The 23,137-nt window shown below is 54.1% G+C and overlaps 3 protein-coding genes across 10 annotated transcripts; 1 reads left to right on the top strand and 2 right to left on the bottom strand.

The window, feature by feature from the left end:
* Positions 1–25: 25 nt before the first annotated feature.
* On the top strand, positions 26–23,137 carry LOC146752153 (uncharacterized). 6 transcript variants are annotated; one of them, XM_085532977.1, is made up of 3 exons: positions 818–1,365; positions 1,684–1,839; positions 12,084–12,459. In XM_085532977.1, the coding sequence occupies exons 2-3, from the start codon at positions 1,726–1,728 to the stop codon at positions 12,417–12,419; spliced, it is 450 nt and encodes a 149-aa protein (XP_085389103.1). In that variant the 5' UTR covers positions 818–1,365; positions 1,684–1,725; the 3' UTR covers positions 12,420–12,459. The 6 variants fall into 6 exon arrangements, 2 of the variants coding, with proteins under 2 accessions (XP_085389103.1, XP_085389102.1); XR_014940900.1 differs by adding an exon at positions 2,552–8,919 and having other exon boundaries at positions 819–1,839; XR_014940898.1 differs by lacking the exon at positions 12,084–12,459 and adding exons at positions 11,372–11,577; positions 11,878–12,077 and having other exon boundaries at positions 821–1,839.
* LOC146752155 (ciliary microtubule associated protein 1A-like) lies at positions 4,702–6,358 on the bottom strand. Its single transcript, XM_085532640.1, has 6 exons — positions 6,236–6,358; positions 5,804–6,004; positions 5,549–5,650; positions 5,248–5,369; positions 4,940–5,080; positions 4,702–4,785 (listed from the first exon to the last, which is right to left on the bottom strand). The coding sequence occupies exons 1-6, from the start codon at positions 6,351–6,353 to the stop codon at positions 4,702–4,704; spliced, it is 768 nt and encodes a 255-aa protein (XP_085388766.1). The 5' UTR covers positions 6,354–6,358.
* On the bottom strand, positions 12,731–17,117 carry LOC146752154 (SUN domain-containing protein 2-like). 3 transcript variants are annotated; one of them, XM_085532923.1, is made up of 7 exons: positions 15,963–17,117; positions 15,768–15,817; positions 15,213–15,253; positions 14,821–15,002; positions 14,216–14,316; positions 13,570–13,737; positions 12,731–12,918 (listed from the first exon to the last, which is right to left on the bottom strand). In XM_085532923.1, exons 3-7 carry the CDS (start codon positions 15,215–15,217, stop codon positions 12,784–12,786), a joined length of 591 nt encoding a protein of 196 aa, XP_085389049.1. In that variant the 5' UTR covers positions 15,218–15,253; positions 15,768–15,817; positions 15,963–17,117; the 3' UTR covers positions 12,731–12,783. The 3 variants fall into 3 exon arrangements, with proteins under 3 accessions (XP_085389049.1, XP_085389048.1, XP_085389047.1); XM_085532922.1 differs by lacking the exon at positions 15,963–17,117 and having other exon boundaries at positions 15,768–15,835; XM_085532921.1 differs by lacking the exons at positions 15,768–15,817; positions 15,963–17,117 and having other exon boundaries at positions 15,213–15,539.

Below are 23,137 nucleotides of genomic sequence, written 5' to 3'. Positions count from 1 at the left end.
TCGCAGCCTCCCTATATCCGCCCTAGAGCCCCCACAGAGCCCCCTTCAGCCCCCCCGTAGATTCTCCGTGTCCCTCATAGAGTCTCTACAGCCCCATAGAGCCCGCAGAGCTCCTATGGAACCTATACAGCTCCCTCTGTAGGCTCCTATAGAGCCCCCGTATCCCCTCGGAGCCCCCTGTAGCCCCTGTTGAACAGTGAAGCAGGAAACAGATGCTCTGCTGGAATTCGGAATAAAGGGGGGCTAAAAGGGGGATAGTTAAAGGTAGTTTATAGAAACAAGTAAAGGAAACTTAAAGGTAGCTTATAGAAAGAAGTAATAGAAAATTAAAGGTAACAAGTAAAAGAAACAAGGGGCCTGAGAGAGCAGGGAGGATGCAGATAAGGAGTGAGACCTCATGGACAACATCAGGCAAAGAGGAGAATAGATAATGTAAATACCAGAAGAGGAGTTGCATCCCCCTGATAAGAACAAGAGGGGTCTGCATGCTAAAGAGCTATTGGATGTGGATCAGAATTCCGAGAACTATTGACTATGTATCAGAATTCCAATAAATCATTGACTATGTATTAAATGTACCTATAACTGTGTCATGATTTTACAAGTCAGTGTGCAAGTTTGGTTGGAGCTATCCCCCTTGCACCCGGCGCTGGAATAAACAGACCTGCTTTATAACCCATCTCTGGGTTATAGAGTTTGATTCCGCAAGTCACTGAAGGTTGAAGAGAGAGACTGGGGAATGGGAGATTTCCCTTTTAGTCAGGGAAGAGGTGGTCCGTGAGTCTCTTGTACTGGGAGCCCAGACCCGGACACTGTTCTCCAGGTGCAGCCTCACCAGTGCTGAGTAGAGCAAAAGGAATGGTGCTGAGTAATGGTCCTTACCTGCTCCAAGAGAAGGAGCTAGGGCTGTGATGGGAGCACACTGCTTTATGGCTGACACAGAGATCTGCTAGGAAGAAGGCCTGGTGGGACTGAACACAGATGCAAGGTGGTCCAGCTTTTGTTTCACTGCAGACTCTGTGGGCCGCTGCATGGAGTTATGTACTCGATATAGTTGTGCCCCTGTGGCTTCTTTCTGATGTGCCTGGGAAGTCCCCTTAGAATAGAGTGCTGCCTGAGACAGAAGTCTGATACAACATCACTTGTGTGGGTGGAGTTTTACTATCTCCGTGTTCACGTCTATTATGTGCTTTGTTTTGTTTCAGTTCAACTCTCTGTGTGCATGGGCGCAAGTCTGCCTTTGCTAAATCCTTTTCTTGTGGCCTTAGGCAACAATCAAGGGGATCTCGAGCTTCAGCGCTGAGCAAGAAGCACAGCACTCAGGAAGGCCATGAAGGGCTCTGCTAAGTTGATCTCCCTCCACAGGTCAACTTTATTTCTTGTTTTTTTCCCCAGCACTGGGAATGGCTGCTCTGGTGGTTCGTTCCAGGGAAGCGCAGCTGCTTGCATTGCTCTGCTGCACAGCTGCCATAAAATAGTTGGGAAGTGGAAAGACAACTGCCTTTCCTATGTCCTGAAATACAGCTCCTCTGGTGGAGTGTGTCCTGGCAGCTTTGTGTGCATGGATGTCGTCCTGGGGCTGTTGAGAACTGGCTGTGCAGGGGACTGGAGGCGGCACAAGACCAGAGGGCACTTCTGATTCTTGTGCAAGCAGCCTGACTGGCTTCCATTTGTTTCTTGCAGGCACGGATGAAGAGATCATCATTGACATCTTGACCAAACTAAATGCTTCCCAACGTCAGCAAGTTCCGATCACCTAAAAGGTCTACAGAGATGTGTGAAGGCGGTTGTGTCACTGGGGTGAAAAGTGAAAAAGGACCCAATCTCCGTGAGAGAAAGGTCGGCGGAGAATTTCCTTGACCAAGGTTGTTTTGTTCTTGTTCAGTTCAGAGCAGTTGTTGATGCAAGGAGGGCTAGAGCCTAAAGAGAAGTGGGGAACAGCTCAGTTCTGTCTGTCCTGGAAGGCTGCACCTTCTGCCACCTCCTTCCTCCTCTCTTGGCTTTCTAGGATTTGATTGGTGACTTGACGTTGCTGAGTGGGAATTTTGAGAGGGTGATGGTGGGGATGATGACTCCCACCGCCATGTCTGATGTGCACAAAGTGAGGAGGGCTGTGAAGGTTTGCAAATCTTCCTTTTGTAATTGCTGAAGTTCTGGCCAAGTGAGCCAAGGCGAGGGGAGAAGGGGTTGAATCTTCTTGTGGGTGCAGCTCTGTGCTCAGCGGTGAGGAGCTCCAGGCTGGCTTTTTCTCACCCGATGTGTCTCATGGCCTGCTCCTCAAACCCATCTTGTGCAGGGAGGGGATTCTGACTCTGGGTGTGCATGAATGCCATGGGCTGTTTTCTCAGTGTCCCAGTAAAGTGGGTTGCTGCTCGTTTCAGAAGGAAGCCCAAAGCACATTTGAGATGCGTCACTGTGTTTGTGAGCTAGTATTCCCTTTGAAGGACTCCAATAGCCATCTCCAGCAGCTGTTTCTGAGTGGGGAATTCTCAAGTGTTGCCTCCAGTAGATGCTGTGCTGAGCTGTGTCTTCTGTCCTTGAACCTTTGCAGGGTAACAGAGATGAGGGAATGTATGTGGATGATGCCCTTGCTCAGCAGGATGCTGTGGTGTGTAGGAACGTGCTTCCTTGCAAGAGCAATGTGTTCTTGTGCATGTGATGTGTGGTGAAGAGAAGCCAACCTGTGAAATGGGAATAAATGGGTTCTGCTCTTGTTTGCGAGTCTCTAATGAGACGTCTCTAGGCAGGCAAGTTACTTGGCAGGGGCAATGACATTTCAGCTGTGAGTTGCCATGCCTGGATGGTGCTTGTTGGAAAATATCCATGATCTGGACACGTACAGGCCAGCAGTTCTCTACCACCAATGAATTAAAGACCTTGTGTATACCCAGGCTTCTCCACGAGCCTTACTTTGCCATCCATAATGTCTATAAGTGCCTGTACGAAGCAGGGGAGAGGAAGTGGGGAGTAGATGAGGTACAATTTATGTCCGTCCTCTGTACATGGAACAGGCATCACCTGCTCAGAGGTAGGACCCCTCCACAGCGTCCTGGGTTTTTCTTCCCTTCCTTATTTGTGTGTGATGCTTTTATAGGAGCTTCATAGGTGTTGAGTAAGTGCAAGCTCTTCTGGGTCAGCAGGTGTCTTAGCAAGAGCCCCATTGAATCCATTCCCTTCGGTCTGTTTCATTCCCTTCTGAGACTGGAAGGGACTTCAGAAACCTAAGTACAATTTGCTGCTGCTCTAGCGTGGAAAGCAGAGATTGAGGAGTGTGCCCACCATTGGGGCAGGGGGAGAGGAGCTGAGAAATTCATCTGCCAGCTTGAAGTAGAAGGTCTTGAAAATGGTAACAGCTGTGGTAGGCCAATTAGCAGGACTGTTAGCAATGGAAATGAATTATTTTAGTGGGACGGTCCTGATATATCTGGCAGTGCTGCAGGAACGATAGAATGTTCTTGCAGCATGTGAGGAGCTTGTTCTTGCCAAATGGCCCTTTGGATCTCTCTGACTCTCTACCGTGGACTCTTCCTCCTAGTTTTGGATGTGTACAGAGGCATTTCTATCAAGGACATAACAGACAGCATTAAATCTGGGAGGTCTGGAGACCTGGAAAATGCTTTGCTGGTTACGGGTCAGTGCTCTGCTGTTAAACCTTGTCTGCAGAGTAATGAAATGATGAGAGGTGCTGTGTGTCCCCTTGAGTGGCTGTTACAGGTTTCAGGGGGAAGACATGGCTTGTCTTTATGTGCACAAAGCCGGGCTGGGTGGGACTTGGAGCACCCTGGTGTAGAGGGAGGTGTCCCTGCCTACTGCAGGGGGGTTGGAACTGTGTGATCTTCCAGATCTCTTCCAACCCAAACATTGCTTTCTCTATCTTTGTTGTCATCCTTTGCTTTTTGTTCTCTTTTTGCCTCCGTGTTTCATTATTTTCCCTTCAACCTTTGTTCAAGGAATGCCCCTCAGAAACCGCAAAGAGCCCAATAGGGACCTCTTATCACCCCGTATAGTCCCATAGAGCCCCAAGCAGACTCCAAAGAGGCCCACAGGGACTCCAGAGAGCCCCTCAGGGACCCCAGTGAGCTCCGTAGAGCACTATATTACCCCAAAGAGCCCCTTAGGGACCCATGAAGACCTCTTGTGACCCCATAGAGCCCCATAGATCCCCAGTGACCCCACAGGGACTCCATATTGCCCCTGAAAAACCTTATAATGACACATAGGGTTCCCATATCACCCCATAGAGACCCTTATGGAACCCAAAGTTACCCTTAGAGAACCCATATCAACCCAAAGAGGCCCATAGGGGCCCCATATCACCACACAGAGCCACGCTAGGGACCTGATAGAGACCGATAAGGACCCCATAGAGATGCATAGGGATCCCAGAGATCCCCTGTGACCACACAGAACCCCTCAGTAATGCAAATGACTGATAAAGCATCACTGTTTTCCAATGCGCTCATGTTAGAAAGGCTTCAGGGAGCGGCAGCTCATTCCTGTGTGTAGCGGTGAGGAAAAAGGAGTAACAAGAAGGTCTACATAAGGTCTTTAATTAATTTATTAATGACTTACTCCTAACACTAACATCTAATAGTATAACGGGCAAAAGCCCAACTGGATGAAGGGAAATGGGATCAGAAGGAGACGGGATGTTGGCTACACTCCCTTCTCCCTCCCCACAACCTTCCAGACTGTGCTGTCTTATTCCACAATGAGAGGGGTTGTGTAGAGGGAATGCCGGATCCCAAAAGTGGAGGCAGGCGCCTGGGGCTTGATCAGCGTCACCTGGAAGGGCAGAAAGGAAAGGCAGATCAGCAAGGGCCCTTCTTTGCTGCCCTTGCACCCTGCAAAGGAGATGTGGGAAAGCCTCAGGGGAGGGGGGAGAGGCGTGAAGGCTGTGCTTGTGAAGCAGAGGGGAAGAGCTGAGCAGCTGCCTTACCTGGCCTACGTTGTAGTCTGCCGGCCCGGGCTTCACTGCTTTGCCCTCTCCATGTTTTGGTCGGGCTGCCATGGTGTATGCGGGCGCCCTTTTCTTGTACACATCCACGGCCACTCTGGGGAGCGCCGCAGGACCTGGAGTCTGCAAGAGAGTCATGGCCACACGGGGCTGGGGTCACATTCAAGGCTCTCTCTTTCCCTGGAAGGCTGCATTAAGCAAAGCTGCAGCAGGGCTGGAAGCCCCTGTGGCACAGGGACAGGAGCCTGGTTTTGGACGCTAACATGGAAGAGAGGAGCAGCAGAGCTCACCTTGGCAAGGTCCTCGTCAAAGCGACCGCGCTGGCTCCTTCCCCTGATGGAGTAGCAGGGGCTGGCCGATGTGTAGGCTGTGTTGGGCCCCATCAGCCTGGGCAGTGTGTAAGTGCCAGGACCTGCAGGAGGAGCAGCAGAGAGTGTGTGCGTGAGGGGATGGAGGAGATGGAAGCAGCAGCGAGGGGCAGCCTGCACAGCCCGCTGGTGGGAGCAGGAGGGACGTGTTGCCCCTCTGAGCAGCAGCCCGTCCCTGGAGGATGCTCAGGCTGAAGGGTCTGCCTTTGCCAGGGTCACGTACCTGGAGGGCGGTCTGTGCGGAGGGGCTCCCGCCGGAAGGCCATGGACTGCACCGGTGGGCACTTGAAGACGTGCTTGTTGGCTGCTTCGGTGCGGTAGTCACCTGGGGCGGAGGAGAAGAGGAAGAAAGCTGTGAAGGGCTGGTCTCCTTCTGCAGCCAGAAAGAGTCCTCTGAAGAGCTGCACAATTGCTGGGGGACACAGGCAGCACGCGGAAACACTGCAGCACGTGGGGACACTGCAGCAGTGGTACTCACTTGGTCCGGGGGTGACGGTGGTCTTGGTGGTGGGTCGTCCTTGGAGGTGGGCGCCTGGAACCACGTACTTGCCATTCCTGGTGATGGCCGGCTCCACAAAGTAGCAGGGACCTGGCCCGCAGCTCCCTGCCGCAGGCCGTTTGGTCCCTCTAAAGGTGTAAGCGGGGGCACGGTTTTTGGTGGGGCTGTGGCCCACGTAACCTAGGAGAAAAAGCAGAAGAGAGCACACCCCTGTGCAGCTGCATGTTTTGAGCTATTTGGCCCCTTGGGTCACAAGGAGCAGCGCCAGCAGCATTGGCCTTCCTTGGCCAGGCCTGGCTTGCAGCTGTGCCAGAGAGCCAGGAGGCTCTGCCAGAACAGGGCAAGGCTGGGGAGCTGCTCTGCCCCGTGATGTCCCCAATGCGCCTCACGCCCTGGGGGTGGTCGCTGTACCTGTTGTCCCCGGGATGGAGTATTTGGGCCTGGGGCTGGGGAACTGGGCCGAGATGAGGCCACGTGGCCGATGGGGTCTCCAGGTCCCCACCCAGGCTCCGTCCTTGCTGTTAGACATGTGCTCCAAACCTAAAGGCAAGAGCAGAGCAGTTACTGACGGGAGTTCCTGAGCTGGAAGGGCCGGCAGCAATTTCTCCTGCTCACTGCCAGTCCTGCCAGTCTCGTGCTACATGCCCCTCACACACACCAGAGCCAAGCTGGCCTCTGCAGCCTGAAGTGTGCAGGAGCTCTCCCTCACCTCTCTGAGCCTTGGAGGACGAGCGCGATGAGACTGAGCTGGTCTGCTGCTGGGGCTGCTCTCAGGCACAGGGCACGGCGAGCGGCTGCGGGCTGCACAGCTCACAAATGATGCTCCTGGAACCAGTGGCCGGCTGTCCTTGGGGAGGGCCCGGCGACGTCATGGCAGCGCATTGTGACAGCACACAGGCTCCGGATGATTCCATCCGTGCTGTGACATCTCCTGGCTGGCCTGCAGCCCTCCACGCCTTCTCGGCCTTGCACCCCAAGCAGGAAGAAGTCGTAGCTCACGCTGCCAACACCTGCAGCTCTTAGTTTGAGCCATGTGCCGCCTTGGGCTCCTGGGGCTTCATCAGCATCACCTGCAAGGGAGAGAATCCCAATGGGGAAATGGACTGAAAGTCCCGTCCAACCCTGGAAAAGTGTGGAAACTGTGCTTTGGAAACCCCATGGCACTGCCATGAGCAGCCAGCAGCCCTGCTGCATGCCTGGAGGGCACTGCTTGTGTTCCCCAACCCCCCGGCCCCATGCTCAAGTTGTGTCTGTTGACCTCCACTGGCTGTATTTGACAGAGCTGCAGAGCACATTGCAATGGCTGCTCTGGGATCAGGTGGCCTTCTGCAGAAGCATCTCCAGCTCCCATCCTTGGCTCCATTGATGCTGATGTGCTGGATGTAGGGATGTCCCTGGTGGCTGGCTTCTGTCACAGCGGGCACTTCCCGACAGTGACCCCTCAGATCCAGGGGTAGATCACACAGCAGAGCTTAGCCAGGTCCTGCTGGCTGTTCAGATTGGTACTTTCTCTCTTGTTTTGTTTCTTACTGATGGAGTTGTGTGTGTGAATGGGAAGTGCTGTGCAGTCAGGACCGGTCAGTTATGGTCATAGAGGATGCTCAAAGGGAGAGAGGAAATAAAGAGTTAAACTGAAGCCAGCACTTAGCATCCTGATGTCTGTGTTCTGCAGCAGAGCCTGTGACAGTCACCAGCGTCCTGCAGGGAACTGCAGCAGGAGGCTGTTGCTGGGCACTGGGCCCAGATAGGCCGCCCTGCCCCCTTCTCCTGGGCAAAACCTCTCATCAGCCGTCACCTCTGGTCAGCCATCAAAGAGGAGTGGATCATCAGCGGCCTTGAGGCCTAATTCCTACAGGCCTGTGTGGTGGCCCTGAGGGCCTACGCCTAGTATCCAAGGGGTTAAAGGAGACCTATGGAACAAGAAGCTTTTTAAGAGGCTGAGAGACCATGAATGCCAGTGAGAGAGAGTACTAGACCTGGCCTGCAGGCCAGGAGAGAGGCCTCTAGTCCTCTAGCCATCTCAGCCTTCCTCTGGACCTCCATGTCTCTAAGCCCTCCCATAGGTGTCTATGTCCATACACCTCTGCACCTTCTTTGGTGCCTGAGTGCCCCTGGGCCACCCTGTGGCTCTCTTGGCCTCTCTGTCTCAAGACCTCTAGTCCAGCTTCAAGGCCTTCAGGCTTCTTGGGCTGTAGGTGTCCAGACCTCGAGGCACAAGTACAACCCCCAGCTCCTCTTGGCCTCTGCTCTTCTAGGCTTTCTCTTGCTTGGCCTCCATGCCTCCCTTTGGCCTCAAGACTACTAAGCTGTAAGGCCTCTTGGCCAGGCTCTGGGCCTCCCTCCAGGCTGTTTTACCTTAAGGCCTCTAAGCCTCCTGGGCAACCTCTAAGCCTTTAGGCCTCCCCCTATGCCTCTAGGACAGCTTGCAGGCATCTGTGCCTCCAGGTGTGTTCTCCATTACAGCTCTAAGCCTTCCTTTGTGCCGTCAATGCTCATGGACTCGTGGTCTCTTTTTTGGCCTCCCTCTGTGCATCAGGCCCTCAAAACCTCAGTGCTTCCAGTCCAGCCCTTTAGTACCTCGGCTCCAGGCCTACCCTTAAGCTTCAAGGACTTTAGGCTCTACAGGGCTGTTAAGGCCTCTAAGCCTCCTTTTTTGGCTGTGTCCGTTAGAACCACCACTGCCCTTGATGCTCTGTCCCATAACCCGCACATCTTTGCCCCATAAGCTATGCACCATACGCTTCTGCTTTGCCTACAAGCTATGGCCTCTAAGGTTCCCTCTGGGGCTCTACACACCACGGCCAGCACTTCCCGCTACAGACAAGGGGACAGGGATGGGGCTGTTTCTGCCCTCCTTATCACCTGCCCCTACCTCTGCCTCTTTGTCCCCTCTGTCCTTGGCAAGTGACAAATTGCCAGGGTGGGGCCACGGGGGTGGTCTGTTCCCACAGTCTGTCAGGGGCAGGAACCCACAGGACCCAAAGAGAACTCTTCTATGACAAAAGCCTGAGAGAAGGGGCTGAGTGGAGCATCCAGTGGAGCCAAGTGCCAGGACCAGAGGTTGCCACCAAACATCAGGAGCACTCCTGCACTGTGTAAGTGCTGCAGCACTGGCACAGAGACCCAAAGAGGCTGTGGGGTTTCCTCTGGCAGATCTCCAAACCCATCCGATGTGTTCCTGGGCACCAATTCTGCTGGCCCTGTTGCAGCAGGGCCTGGACCAGATGGGCCCAGATCTCCATTCCAACATCAACCATTCCGTGCTTCTGCAACACCACACGACACGCTGTGTTTGGCTCAACCTGGCCATTCACAAACAGTTTTCTTCCTCCTCCTGCTCAGTGCCATCTCTGTGGGATCACACTGACTCCTACGATCCAACTCTGTTCCAATCAAGGTCAACACTAAAACAGTGCTGACCTTCATGGAGCCTGGGCTTTGGAACACAGGCACAGGAATAAGCACTGCATGGGTGGAACGTTGTGTATTTCTAAAACATGCTACTAACTGCCCTGTTCAAACTGTGATGCAGAACCAAGGTTGCATTCCCAGCACAGCCAGGCAGGCCGGCACCAGCCCCAAGGCATCAAGCCACAGCCTGAGAGGCCATCACCAGCCCCGGGGCCTAAATCCATGCCTGGCAGGGACCCCGGCCTGCAGGCTTTTGGCCTGGAAGGGCTTCCCCGGCCTGCAGGCATTGGAGCTGGCAGTGCCCCCCAGAGCAGACAGCTGGCTTTTAGCCTGGCAGGGCCCCCCTAACCGCATGACCAGCTTCAGGCCTGGCAAGGTCCCCCCGACTGCCTGGCCGGCTTTTGGCCTCACAGGCCCAGCAGGTCAGGCAGCCATTTTGTTGCCTGGCAATGAGCCCCGGGCAGGCTGCATAGGAATCCCCAGGCCGGCCAGCCGGCTTTTGGCCTTCCAGTGTTTGCACAGAAAGCAGGAAACTCAGCCCACATTTCTCTTCTGGGCATCCCACGGGCTTCCTGTCAATGCAGGATCACTTGTGCTGGTGGTGTCGTATCTCAGGGCCCATCCAAGTCTCTGGAAGCCTCTGGATCCCATGGGGCTGTTTCTGCCCTGCCTGCTGTGCTGCATTGGGCAGGGCGAGAAGAAGGAGATGACTGTGCAGCCCCTTCCCAAAGCCTTTCCTGTGCCCTGGCTTGTGTCTCTGAACATTGGGAGAGGGCTCCTAAGCTCTGTCCCTACGCTGGATCAACTCCAGCTCTTCCTCCAGCCAGCCCATAACCCTTCCACGCCTCATTTCTCTTTCACTTGCCGGGAGTCTGGATTCCCACCTTCGGCTCCTTTGACATCATCTCCAAAGAAATCAGGACTGCAAATGTGATTGTGACTCGGCAGTGGCCGATGTTTCACCTGGCCAGCAACCTCATAACTATGCACCACTTCAAGTCCCGCAGGGAGTCCTTGCCAGGTTGGAGGGGGGATTAAAGCTCTGATGCCTTTATGGATGGTGCAAACAGGGCCACCACCTCCCTTCTCAGAAGTAGACCTCCCCCTCGGTGGAGCCCGTCCAAACGTGGGGCCGTTCTGATTGATGTCCCTTAGTAGCAGTTCTAGGGAAGCAGCTGTGGAACAGCAACCGTATCATCAACTCTGTCTGTGGCATTTTTCATCCCACAGGAAGGTGGAGCCCCTGAAGTACAGCCAGGTGGCCGCAGCTGCCAACGGTTGAAATGTAAAGCCTCACCAGATAAGAAGCTGTTGTGAGCTTTGATGTGGGTAGCTGCCTCTATCTAGGGCTGCATGAAGGGGTGTGTGTGCTGGAGGAGAGAAGGAAGGACGCTGCAGATGTGTGCTGGCTGCAGAAATGGCACTCCGCTGTAGCAGCAGGAAGGCAAATGGCAGAAAGTACGCTTGAGGAGCAGAAGTTTGTGGTTGGCTCTGCTCAGATCTTCCTCCCAAGAGATGCTCTTCATGTCTTTCTTGTTTCCTTTGTGCCAGAAGCTGAAGCAAACAGGCTTGCAGTGAAGCGTGGCCTTGCAGGAAGGCAGGGCACTGGTGTGGAGTGTGGCCCAGCTGTGAAGAGAGCTACAGACACACAGCAGGCATCTGGGTTCTGGATCCTGTCTTTCTAGTTAGGCTTGCTGTCTGTCCTTTCCTGGGACTGTTGTCATTGCATGTTGCTTGAGGTCTTGCAGTTGGAGGGGTTGACAGTGACCTTTCCTGTCCAGGACTGGAAATGCAAACCCACGGTTCACCCAAGAGCCTAAGATCCATTGCAGTCAACACTGGAGATGAGATGTCCTTGTATCGTGGCCCAGCTGGGGGGTTGGTCTCGATGATCCCTGGATGTCCCTTCCAACCCATCTGATTCTGTGATTCTGTGCCAGTTTGCAGCCTGAAGGTAGTGCTGGACTCGTTACATCTTGCAGCTTCCCCTTTCTTGGTTCTAACAGGGAGAGGTGCTGAGCCAAATGGCAAGATCTACGTGAAAGCTGCTCTCCAGGCTGGAGGGCTTCCTGGAACAGCAGGTCCCAGGACAGGGGAACGACCTTCCCCCACAGTTGACAACCATTCCTTCTGCAGGACCGTGGCTGCAAGAAAGCACAAGGGAGTGGAGGAAGAGGACCAAAAAGCAGAGCTGTGGCCTGCCAAGTAACACTCGAAGGTGGAGCGCAGTGTGACAAAGGCCCAGAGCCCACATCAGAGCAGAGGCAGTGTGCCAGCTCCAGCAGCACATCCTGGGCCTGCCCCAGTGCCGACTGAGTGGTCCTGGGCCTCAAAGCCAAGAGGTAAGAAGATGCTGTCGTAGCAGCCATGGTGAGGCACTTACTTTATCAAGCGCATGGAGTATGCTTAGGGTTTGCTTTGCTTTTCCTTCTCTGGACAGAGAAGAGAAAAGAGTTGAAGGCTACCCAGTCCATGTCCTTAACCAGGACCATGCCAGAATGCCTGGCCCCCTCTTTTCCAATTAACTCCACGTCCCACTAGAAACCCCCTTCCCTGAGAGGCTTCCTGGCCTGTTTTCATGGTACCCATGTTTCCACAGTTTTGCTGTTGAAAAAATGAATTTCTCTTTCCTTGCTCTACAGCCAGATGATGATGACAACAGAAAGAGAGGAGAGAGGAAATGAAGAAGGCTTCTCTGAGAGCTGCCGCTGCCCATGCAGAGCTGAGTCCCTGGCGAGCACAGACGTGCTCTTTTTGTTCTCAGGGTCCCTGTCTGTCAGACACGAAGGGGCTTGTAGAATGCTGAGGGAAGCGGTGTCCTCTTGATTCTTGCTTTGTTTCTTTTCAGTCCTCTACAATGAAGACGGAGAAGCTGCAATGGACAGACTGCGTGGAGGAGCGTCAGAAGGCAGCGGCTTCGTGGCAGCAACCCAGCTTGGCGCTCCAAGTCTGGTTGCAGCTCATCAATAAACAAGTGGAGTTTGTATTCACCCAGAAAGCAGAAGCCCTGAGCACCGCAGAGGCAGCACAGGGCCAACGCAGAGCGGCCCGCAGCCCCCACTCCCTTCGCCCCGGCCCCCTCTCCGGTCCCCCCCCAAACACCCACCCAACTCAGCCTCGCAGCTCCTCCCTCCCCCCAACCAGCCTCGAGGTGGGCAGAAAGTTATCAACATCTCTTCCGTGAATGATCAGTCCCTAATTAAAACCCTCTGGTAGACATCAGAGTTTAGGGGTTTTTAGGGTTTATTAGGGGTTTTTAGGGATTTTTAGGGGTTTTTAGGGGTTTTTAGGGGTTTCCGTGGATTTCCACTCTATACACGCAGGTGTATTCCACGTTTCCCCAGTTGTTCCGCACATCCAGTTTGAACTTTCGATACGACTGAAGGGGCTTCTCCTGCCAATGCAAAGAGGAGAGGCTTCGTTATGGGCCGGAGGGGGACCAGTGCCACATAGTGCCCCACAGATCCCACGGTTCGCCCCATAGATATGGGTGAACCTAATACACAGTCAGTGATTTCCTGGAATTCAGATTCATATTCAATAGTTGTTTAGCATGCCTTGCAGGCAGCTGGCCTCCCCCCTTGCACTTGCCATACCTGAACGTGGAAGGTCTGGGAGATCTCTCCGTCCACGTTATAAACAAATGACCCCAGGAGAGTTTCCTCTTCGTCCTCATCCACTCCCTCAAAGAGAAGAGATGATGGCGGTCACACTTAGGCAGGCCGTGCCATAAAGAACACACTGAGGCCAAAGGTGGGAGCCCTTCCAACCCTCCCTGTGCTCTGGCAGGATTGGAGCACAAAGGAGGGTGAACCTGAGTCAGGGCACGTGGAGCAATTGCTCCCAGCTGCTCGGCCACAAAGAGCCGTAGAGGCTTTTGGAGACATGGAACCACCCGAGGGATTCGGTGCCCTCAGGCAGGATGCTCTGCAGCAGCCCACCTCTGAAATTTGGGAGTTCCCAACAGTATGGGTCATATGGGGCTCTGTTGGGTGTCTACTGTGTGGCTCTATGAGGTCTTACAGGGCTCTATGTGGCAGTTATGGGGCTCTGTTGGGTGTCTGTAGGGCCCTTATGGGGCCCTGTTGGGTGTCTGTGGGGCACCATGAGGCTCTTTAGTTTTCTATGAGCTCTTGTGCAGCTCTATGGGTTCTTACAGAACATTATAGGGCTCTATGGGGTGTCTGTGGGGGTCTATGGGGTCTTATGTTGCGGTTATGGTGTTGTGTTGGTTGTCTCTGGGGCTCTATAGGGGTTCAATGCGCTCTTATGGGGCTCTATGGCAAAGCTTTTTCCTCGGGGTCCTCAAGAAGCAGCAGCAGGCAGAGACTTACCAAGATGGCAAAGTCTCTGGGGGCACTGCTGACCTCCCCAGAGGGAGACACTGCCTTGGACACGTGCCACACAGTGAAAGCCGTGGGCCAGATGTTCTCTGGCAGCTGGATGACAGCGTGGCCCTGAGATCCTTGGAAAGCCCAGCAGCTTCCAGCAGAAACATCGGGCTGAAAGGAGAAAGACGCGTCCATCAGTGGGGAGGCAAAGAGCCGCCAGAGCTGGATGGTGGGCAAGGAGCACAGACCTTGTCTTCTATGGGGCTGCCCGTCATGGAACGCTACTCAAGGGACGGGAGGGCAATATGCAGAAGTTTGGATAACAGCTCTGGAGTCAATTGCCTTTCTCTGCTTGCACAGAGCCGGCGGGGCAGCCCTCCCCAGCATCTGTCAGCCCAGCACCCTCCCAACGCTGGTGTCAGCGATGTGGGGAAGAGTGTGGGCTGAGCAGAGCAGCTGGGCCAAAGGAAATGGATGTGCAGCCAGAATGGGGTGAGGATGGGGGGGAAGGATGGAAGGGGAAGGACTGGGGGCAGAAAGGACTAAGGGGTGGAGGGGGAGCCCTTATGGGGCTCTGTGGGGTGTCTGTGGGGGGAGGGGGGCGAAAGCAAGGGGGGGAAGCCCACAGTCAGCACTTCTCCTGCCATACCTGCAAGATGGTCTCCGGGGACTTCGCGGAGGAAAAGAGGGGAGAAAGCCGGCCTTTCCCACCATAACTCTTGGTTGTCCTCTCCGCATCAACAGTGGCACCTGAAATAAAGATGGACAGGCGTGCACTGGGATGGCCCAGAGATGAGCTGAAGGAGGGAATGCTCAATCCCCAAAGCTCTTGGCGGGGCTCTGGGGTGCAGAATCCCTCCTGCTGTGTATGGGAACTGCTGAGTCCCGGCCTGAAGCGCTGATTGGGGAAAGGAGCTGGTCAGCCCTGGGAGCAGAGGGGAAGGGTTTGTAAAGCCTCAGAGATGGGGGGATTAGATGGGAAGTGAGGAGGAAATTCTGGACCCCCAGTGGACAGTGAGGCCCTGCAATGTGCTGCCCAGAGGAGCCATGGAGGCGTTGGAGACCAGGTTGGATGAAGCCCTGAGCACCTTGATGCAAAGCCCTGTCAATAGCAGGGAGTTGGGCCAGGATGGTCTTAAGGTCCCTTCAGAACTCAGCCAGCCTAAAGCTCTGTGAGATATCTGTGATGGAAAGCAGAGCTGGGCAGGTTTTGGGGAGCGCAAAGCTGAGGGTAGTGAAGAGCTGTCTACATACCCAAGGATTTCAGAGCCCAGTTGGGCATCCAGTTGCTCTTTTCCACAGCTGCCTCCATTGCGTGCCGTGTCAGCTGCAGAATTTTCTCTCTCTCGAGTCCGTGGATACCGTTCTCTTCCAGGACATCAGAGAGTGACTCGACAATGAGCTCCTTCCTGGCCGACAGCTGAACCAGTGGGTTCCTGAAGGCAAAGGAAAAGCAAGTCTTGTTCAGCAATGTCCACCCCGCAGGTCAGAGTTCCAGTGCCATGAAGTGAAGGATCCCAGGGGGTTGTGCTCTTCCTTATCCCCCAGCCCCTTTGGTTCCTTTGCTTTGCCAAGGGCCACATAGAGCACACAGCCAGCTGAGGCCACACTGCAGAGCCAGGTGCATGGCAGGGAAGTGTCCTTACCCCATAGACAGGAGCTCTTGCCCAGGTCCTGCAGACACCACCTGGAAGAGAAAGGCATTGATGGGAGGAAGCATGAGGAGCACGGCCAGAGCTTCCAAAGCAGCTTCCCAGGAAGCCACTGGCAGAATTTCCTGCTGCTTCCCAGCACTTTGCAGAGGACCACAGCCTGTGGGCACCATGAGGCTCTTTGGTTCTCTATGAGCTCTTGTGCAGCTCTATGGGGTCTTACAGAGCATTATGGGGCTCTACGGGGTCTCTGTGGGGTGTCTATAGGGCTCTATGGGGTGTCAGAGCATCTGCTGCTTCTCCGTTTGCTTTCCCATCCCCTCCAGACTCCCCAGTCCCACGGATGGGCCAAAGGCTCCTTCTTCCCACGCGCTGTTGCCTTCAGCTCCGTGCTGGGCACTGGGAAGATGCTGCCACACCAAAACCTGTCCTGCTGCCAAGGCAACCCCAGCCCGGCTCCGTCTCAGCAGCGATGAGCCCATGGCCAAACTGTCCCCACGGAGGCAGAAGGGCAGAGCTTTGGCCTCTGCCGCACAGCGTAGCACTGACCTGCAGGGCGTTCTCTCTCCAAACTCCCAATATCCAGAGGATGGCTCCAGCTGTGGGGGACATCGGTCGGGAGAGACCATTAGGTTGCCAGACTGCTCTGAGCCCTGCAGCCCATTTCCCTCCTCCCAACCCAGCCATGTGGGACGGTCCTGCTCCTGGGCTGTGCTGGGATGGCTTTGGGTGGGGAACACTCACCAGAAAGGACCACTAGAGGCAGGACGGGAGTCCTCCTTCCCTCCTCTTGGCCGACACGTTGCCTAAGGGAGAGATCAGATGGTGGTTATCACGGCCCAGCGCGGGGACACACACGGTCTGCTGGGATCCTTGGAGCAGACGGCTGCCATGGCTTCCTCTGCCCAGCAGAGATGTGAGTCCAGGGAGGGCCCGTTAGCAAGAGCTGCTTAGTGCCACAGCACCCATGGGACACGTGAGAGTGAAGGGCTGTGCTGTGCTGTGCCATGGGGGGCAGCAGCCTTGCCCCAGTCGGCTCTCCCCAGAGCAGGAGCAGGGCTGTGCCCACGGAAATGGAGTTTGGGCTGCCTGGCTGGAGAAAGCCCAGCAGCACGCAGCGGTTCTGCCTTCCCCTCCCCACATTCTGGCCCTGCTGCACCCACCTGCCCAGCTGGGCTGGCATTTTGGCTCCTTCACTCGCACAGACACAGAGAATGGCTTGCTCTCCTCCCAGGACACAAGCACCTCTTCTCCACTCGCCTGCTCTGCACTCCTCACAGGACTGCAGTGCTGCACAGCTCTGCAGCGTGCCTCAGCAGGACAGCAGGTTCTGATGTCATAATGGCTGACAGCTGCCAAGGCCAAGTGACGCCTTCTATGAGCTCACAGGGTGTGCCCAGGAGGGACAGACCCTGTGGGTTTGCCCCCAGCCCAAGGCTGGAATACCCTGCGCTCGGAGCTCCTTTGGATGCCCTGGTAAAGATGTCTGTGCCATTGCACAGCTGCTCCCATCCTGGGCACGGACAGGCCGTGTGCTTCTGGTGGGGGCTGTGAGAGTCACAGACTCATAGAATGGCCTGGGTTGAAAAGGAACGTCATGATCATCCAGTTCCAACCCCCTGCTGTGTGCAGGGTCGCCAACCAGCAGCCCAGGCAGCCCAGAGCCACATCCAGCCTGGCCTTGAATGCCTGCAGGGATGGGGCATCCACAGCTTCCTTGGGCAACCTGTTCCAGTGCGTCACCACCCTCTGGGGGAAAAACTTCCTCCTAAGATGCATCCTAAACCTCCCCCGTCTCAGTTTAAAACCATTCCCCCTTATCCTATCACTGCTCACCCTCGTCATGGAGTTATCTGGATCAATCTATGTCCATAACAGGGGGCTAGTTGGCCTTTGGGCTCCCCGACCCCCAATAATGGGAAGGGAAAGGGGTAGGGAGATGGGAGCTGGGCTAAGGAAACAAACAGAGCAGTGGCAACGATCTAAGGAGGAAGACTTACTTTACTAACTACGATGTTGGGATGCAAGATTACACAATATAATACAGTCTAATTGAACCTGAGGGCCTCTGGAACGTGTAGTTCTTCTCTGAGCTCCACAGGATGTGATGAGGTGGGAAACCCATAGCAAAAGGTACAAATCCATGACAGCTTGGCTGGGGAGGAGTTCCCAGCTCCAGCGCTGCCTTCCATGGTGTTGCTGTGAAAGGGTGGATGAATTTGGAACCTGGAAATGCCAATTTTGGGGGTTGGAGACGAAATCTGGGACTGGGGAGAGGGTGGGGAAGGAGGATCCCTTGGGAATAGAGATGGAGAGGAATGGGCTTGGATTTCAGTGCCAAAGGGGTAATGTTGGCCCAAGGGGACACACAGAATCATAGAACAAACCATCCCTGTTGGGAACAAAGCCACAAAGCGCCATCTTCACCACTGGTGGGAGGGGAGCTGTCAGTGGGGACAGCAAAACCATGACAAACAGCAGCAACGATCTGAGGAGAAACAAAGGGATTTACTCAACATGGTGTGGGAATGCAAGGTAGCACGCTGTAATACCATATGATGAAGATTGAAGCTCATCAATCAAATGGAATGAGAGTGTCCAAAAGGTGGAAAGGCCTCACCGTGATGCCGAGGGGAGATGCACCGTCAGGTGGAGCAGCAGGGAGGAGAGCCGAAGGAAAAGGGATGTCAGATGAGCTACTGAGGCCCTACATGTATTATTGCCCCTAAGCAGCAATGAGAACAGCACAGCCAACAGCCTGCTGGGCAGTGCAGGAGTTCTTCTTCTGCAGTGCCCCGAGGATTAACTCTTTAGCTCCCAGTGCACTACATGGTCCTGTGATGTGGGATACCGATAACCAAAAATCATCAGTGATGTTCCACCCCTTATTCCACATCACTGCAGCGTGTTTAATACAAACCAACAAGAAACAGTCATTCACAAGCATTAAACACACACACACACAAACCTATATGTGTGCATGGAATTACTGACTGCCCTCCCCCAGCATCAAATTCCCTTCTGGTGCACATTGAACAGCCCCATTTTACTCAATCACCCAACAAGCGCACCCAGCTCCCTGAGCAAAAACAGTTCCATGCAGAGGTTTGCCCTTCCAGAAGCTGGCAAGACCCAAACTGCTTTTCCCAGCATGTTCTTTACATGCACTGCAGGGACCTTCTCTCCCTTGACAGTATGTAGGGAGCTGGCAGGACCACGGCAACTGATAGATCCTCGGGTGTTGGCCAACCAAGTGGCTTCTGCCCAATGCTTCTTCCAGTGCTTCAATGTCCCACCACCCATTGCTTTCAACATGGCTTTTAACAACCCATTTTGGCGTTCAGTTTCACCAGAAGCTGGTGCATGGTAGTGGATGCGATAAATCCACTCCTTGCCATGATCTTTGGCCCGAGTATTTACAAGGACAATGTTGAAATGAGCCCCATTCTCTGACTCGGTTCCTTCTGGAGTGCCATGTCACACAGGACTTGTTTCTTGAGACCTAATATGGTGTTTAGAGGGTAGCATGGGGTACTGCGTATGTTTCAAGCCACCCAGCGGTCGCCTCCACCATGGTAAGCACATCAGGATCTGGACAGGCTGGATGTCTGCACTGAAGCCAATGGGATGAGATTCAACAAGACCAAGAGCCGGGTCCCGCACTTTGGCCACAGCAACCCCAGGCAACGCTCCAGGCGTGGGGCAGAGTGGTTGGAAGGCTGCGTAGAGGAACTGGACCTGGGGGCACTGGTGGATGCTCAGAGGAACATGAGCCAGCGGTGTGCCCAGCAGGCCAAGAAGGACAACAGCATCCTGCCTTGTATCAGAAACAGCGTTGGCAGCAGGAATGGGGCAGTGATTGTCCCCCTGTTCTCAGCTCTGGTGCTGTGTCCACTTTTGGGCCCCTCACTGCACAGAAGACATCACGGCCCTCTAGTGTGTCCAGAGGAGGTGACTGCGGTCATCTGAAGGCTTTGTTGGTATTCGGAGGGCTCCACTGATTGTCAGAGATGTTCACTGACCATCAGAAGGCTTCAGTGATCAACAGGGGGTGTCACTGGTCATCAGAGGGCTTCGTTGGTCATCGGGGATTGGAGGTGTCCATGGGAGGGGATATGCAGACCTTGATCTGGGTGGTGGGGTTGGGGCACTGATGCAAGAGGCCTAAAGCAGACCCAAAGGAGAGACAAGTGGCTGCAGTAAGAGGGGCTAAAAGGAGGGTGACGTGGTCACACTGTGTCCATGCAGAGGTGGATCAAAGGGTGTAGGGTTCGGGAGGAATTGTATGGAGGAGCTGAGAGAGAGCAGAGGGAGGGTATTGGGGCTGCTTGGCAGCATGAGGAGCTCCATCCTTTAGGACTTTGGAGCAGGTGATGAGAGAGGGTGGGGAAGCCCACAGGGGTGCAGGACATGGTGTGCATGGCATGGAGCTGGGGAAGCCTCCCAGCCCTTTGAGGTGGCCACAGCCAGGCAGGAACAGATCCCAGCAGTCCCTGCTGAGCACGAGAACAAGGACACAGACACACAGCGTGTAGCTTTGCTGAGGGATTTATTGATCATCAGAGGCTGTCACTGATCATTGGGAACTTCACTGGGCACTAAAGGGCAGCACTGGCAAGGAGCAGCCTCGTCCCTGCAGGGTTTGTCTGAAGGACTCAGGGCAGGAGAAGGACTGGCAGCAGCCAAGAGACCCGGGACAGGACGTTTAGTCCCCTGGGGACAGAAGCCACAGCCCCTGTCCCAGCTGCATGGTGACTCTGGGCCATCCATAGGGCACCCTGAGCCTGCCCCCTCCAGATCCGTTCCTCTGCACGGCCCCATAGAGCGCAAGGGAAGGGCTGGAGGTGACAGTGCCCAGGTCCCCCTGGAACAGGCCATGAACAATCCCCTCCATGCCATCAATTCCCAGCCCCTGGTGCCCGGTCCTCAGGGCTGCAGAGACACCCAGGATCCCCCAAGTGCCCTGTGGGGATGTAGGTGTCCCCGTGCCGCTCACCTGGACGTGTAGATCCAGGGACACACCGAGGGGACTGAGATAGTGGGACACACTGGGGGCAGTAAGACACACTGGGACACCCTGAAGGCACTGGAACAACGAGGCCAAGGCACGGTCCTGTAGCTTGCTGTCATGGCTTTGTAATGTTGCTGTCAATATTCCATATCATAACATCATGTGCAGAATCATTAGAAGGTTCATACTCCAGTTCCATGGAATAACAACATCCTGAATACTCAGCTCTCAGAAGAGAACTACGTATCCCAGAGGACTTCACAGTCAGAGATAAGTCACGGAGAATCTCTCTCTCTGTTTTATTCGATTTATTAGCCTCAATCATATTGCATTCTATTCTGTTATCATGTATTCCGATATCATATTCAGTAAAATAAGTTTTCCTCCTTGGATTGCCGCCGCTGTTCTTTTCCCATTCCCTTTATCCTTCCCTTTTGGGCTGGGGGCCCCATGGGGCGGCTGCCCCTGTCACGGGCACAGGTAGATCCAGGTAACGCATGACAGATGGTGATATCAGGGAGTAACGTTGGAGTGACATTCCTGGGGTGACATTGTCAGGGAGTTTGGTTGGGGACCTGAAGGTCTGTGATTGAAGAACAGTCCTGGGATGGAAGAAAGAACTCTGATCGTTTGAATGGAACTGCTGTTTGTGGCTGTGGTCACAAAGAACTTGCTTTGTAGAGAGAGCTGACCTTGGGCATTTATCTTGATTTGGCAAAGACTTATTTTGCAAGCAGGTGTTTCACCTGGGCTTTGTGTCGTGCATTGGACAAGCGAGTGCAGTGTGCACGTGGAAAAAGGCCTGCAGACCCTGGGGAGAATAAAAGTAACTGTGACGTTCTCATTCTCTGAAATAGGATTAATGATATATTTTGACCCAAATTGTGGCCCTCACACACTCCAAAATTGGATTTATTGCATATTTTGACATGAGTTGTGAAGTTCTCACCCTCAGAAGTTGGGTTTTGCCCCTATTATGGCCCAATATATGATGTTCTTACACTCCAAAATAGAGCTAATGACATATTCTAACAGAAATTGTGACACACTCACACCCTGAAATTGAGTTTATGATATATTCTGACCAAAATTGGCATGGCAGATATCATTTGTCCTGAAGAAAACAAATAGATTTTTCTCAAATTGCTCTGTTATAACAAACTAGAGCCAGGCAGACTGAAGAAATAGGAAAATCTATCAATCAATCCATCAAAATGCTCTGGCAATCAATGGAACTGTTGGTGCTACAGATACAGCTCGATTTTTGTTAGAGGTTGTGATAACAGATATAGCGTCACTGAAGAAACAGCTTCTTTGATGCCATTGAAAGTCAAAACTAAATATCTGGAGTTGTATGAAGCAATAAAAGCAACATTAAACTGATTTTCTTTCTCCTCTCACGGCACCTGTGTCTCCAGCAACCCTTCCCCCCCACCCCCAAGCCTTTCCACGATTCTGTTTCCATGATGTCAATGTGGAAACCTCAGCTGTGGTCTCCTGCTGCTCCAGATGAGTGCTGATCCTCTCCCACCACCACAATGCACACAAGCCCAGGGGGAACCTGGCCATGGCAGCAGAACAGATCTGCATCCTGGAAGGGATGTGAGGTCACAATGCCTGCCGTGCTCGATGAGGTCACAGTGCTCAGTGTGTGTACCCCAGCTGTTCCGTGCTGGCCCCAGCACTTGCTGTGGCTGCAGCGGTGGTGGTGGCAGCATGGCACGAGTGTGGGGGGCCGTGTCCCCCGCCCGCCTTGCTCTCCTCCTCCTACTGATGGCCATGTGTTCCAAGGAGACTTGTGCTGCGCCGTGGCGAGCTCCAGCAGCAGGTGGGTGGGCAAAGATGGGACCAAGTGTAACTACAGGCCAGAGGTCCAGGCTGTTGTCCCTGTGCCACACTGCCCCGGGGCTGCCTTTCTGCAAGGGTTTATTGGGAAGGGGGCCAGGCAGCACCCCAGGAGCCAGGTGTGGGCTGAAGCAGCGCTCCACCAGGGCTGGCTCCAGCTATGCCAGGCCATGGCTCTGCTGCTGGCTGAGCCCACCCTGGAGGTGTCCTATGGGAGAGCTCAGAAGAAGCGTGCTGGGAAAAGCGTGAGCATTTCTGCTCTGGCTTCCCAGTGCTCCCCACAGGCAAATCCCAGTTCCCATCAGAGACACCCAGCTGGAGCCCAGAGGAAGGAACAGGCATCCTTTCCTCTGGTGCTTTAGTGGGAGATCCAGCAAGGAGCTCCCAGTAAGAAAGCCCTGACGGGCTGTATACCCTTCCATGAGGTCCCAGAGGTGTGTTACAAGTGGCCTGGAGAGGGCCTTTGAAAAGCTGCCGAGTGCCAGGCTCCAGGTCACCCCGGTTATTCTCTAGCTTTGGCAATCACGGTCTGAGTCTCCCATTCCATTACCTGACCAGTCCCCAGTCACTAAGGGAGAAGGCGCAACATGCAATGGGAACATCTCTCATCTGTTCTTGATTTTAGATGATGATGTTGGAGTTCCTTATCCAGATGTTTTGATGGATACTGATTTTGTGCCTCAGGGGAAACCCAGAGGTAAGTTGTGTCTGTTTCCTGGAAGACAGAAAAATGAGCACTGTTATAGTTTATTCAGGTACTTAAGAACCTCCAAAGGTCTTTCAAGTCTCTTTGTGCCTTAAAGGCCGTACACAGATCAGCTGAGAGTAGTTCTTTACTTGGAGAGTTGTCCCATTTCAGTGGGAAGGCAGCCCTTGCCACTCTTTGGAGGAGAGAACCGATGCCTTTGCTGTTTGGGCCATGTCATTCCCCGACCTGCTGCCAGTCTTTGCAGGTCACTGCAGAAAAACCAGGCCCCAGTGTGCAGTGGAAGCTCTCCTCACCTGTGTCTGATCACACTTGTGCCTGCAGGCCCTCTTGGTGGATTACCAGAATGGAGACCTG

This window comes from Coturnix japonica, unplaced genomic scaffold (assembly GCF_054131305.1).
Source record: "Coturnix japonica strain WE unplaced genomic scaffold, WE-NBRP24 Scf050, whole genome shotgun sequence".
Taxonomy (NCBI): Eukaryota; Metazoa; Chordata; class Aves; order Galliformes; family Phasianidae; genus Coturnix; species Coturnix japonica.
Note: the sequence above shows the minus strand (reverse complement) of the source record. Positions and strands in the feature narration are given on the sequence as shown.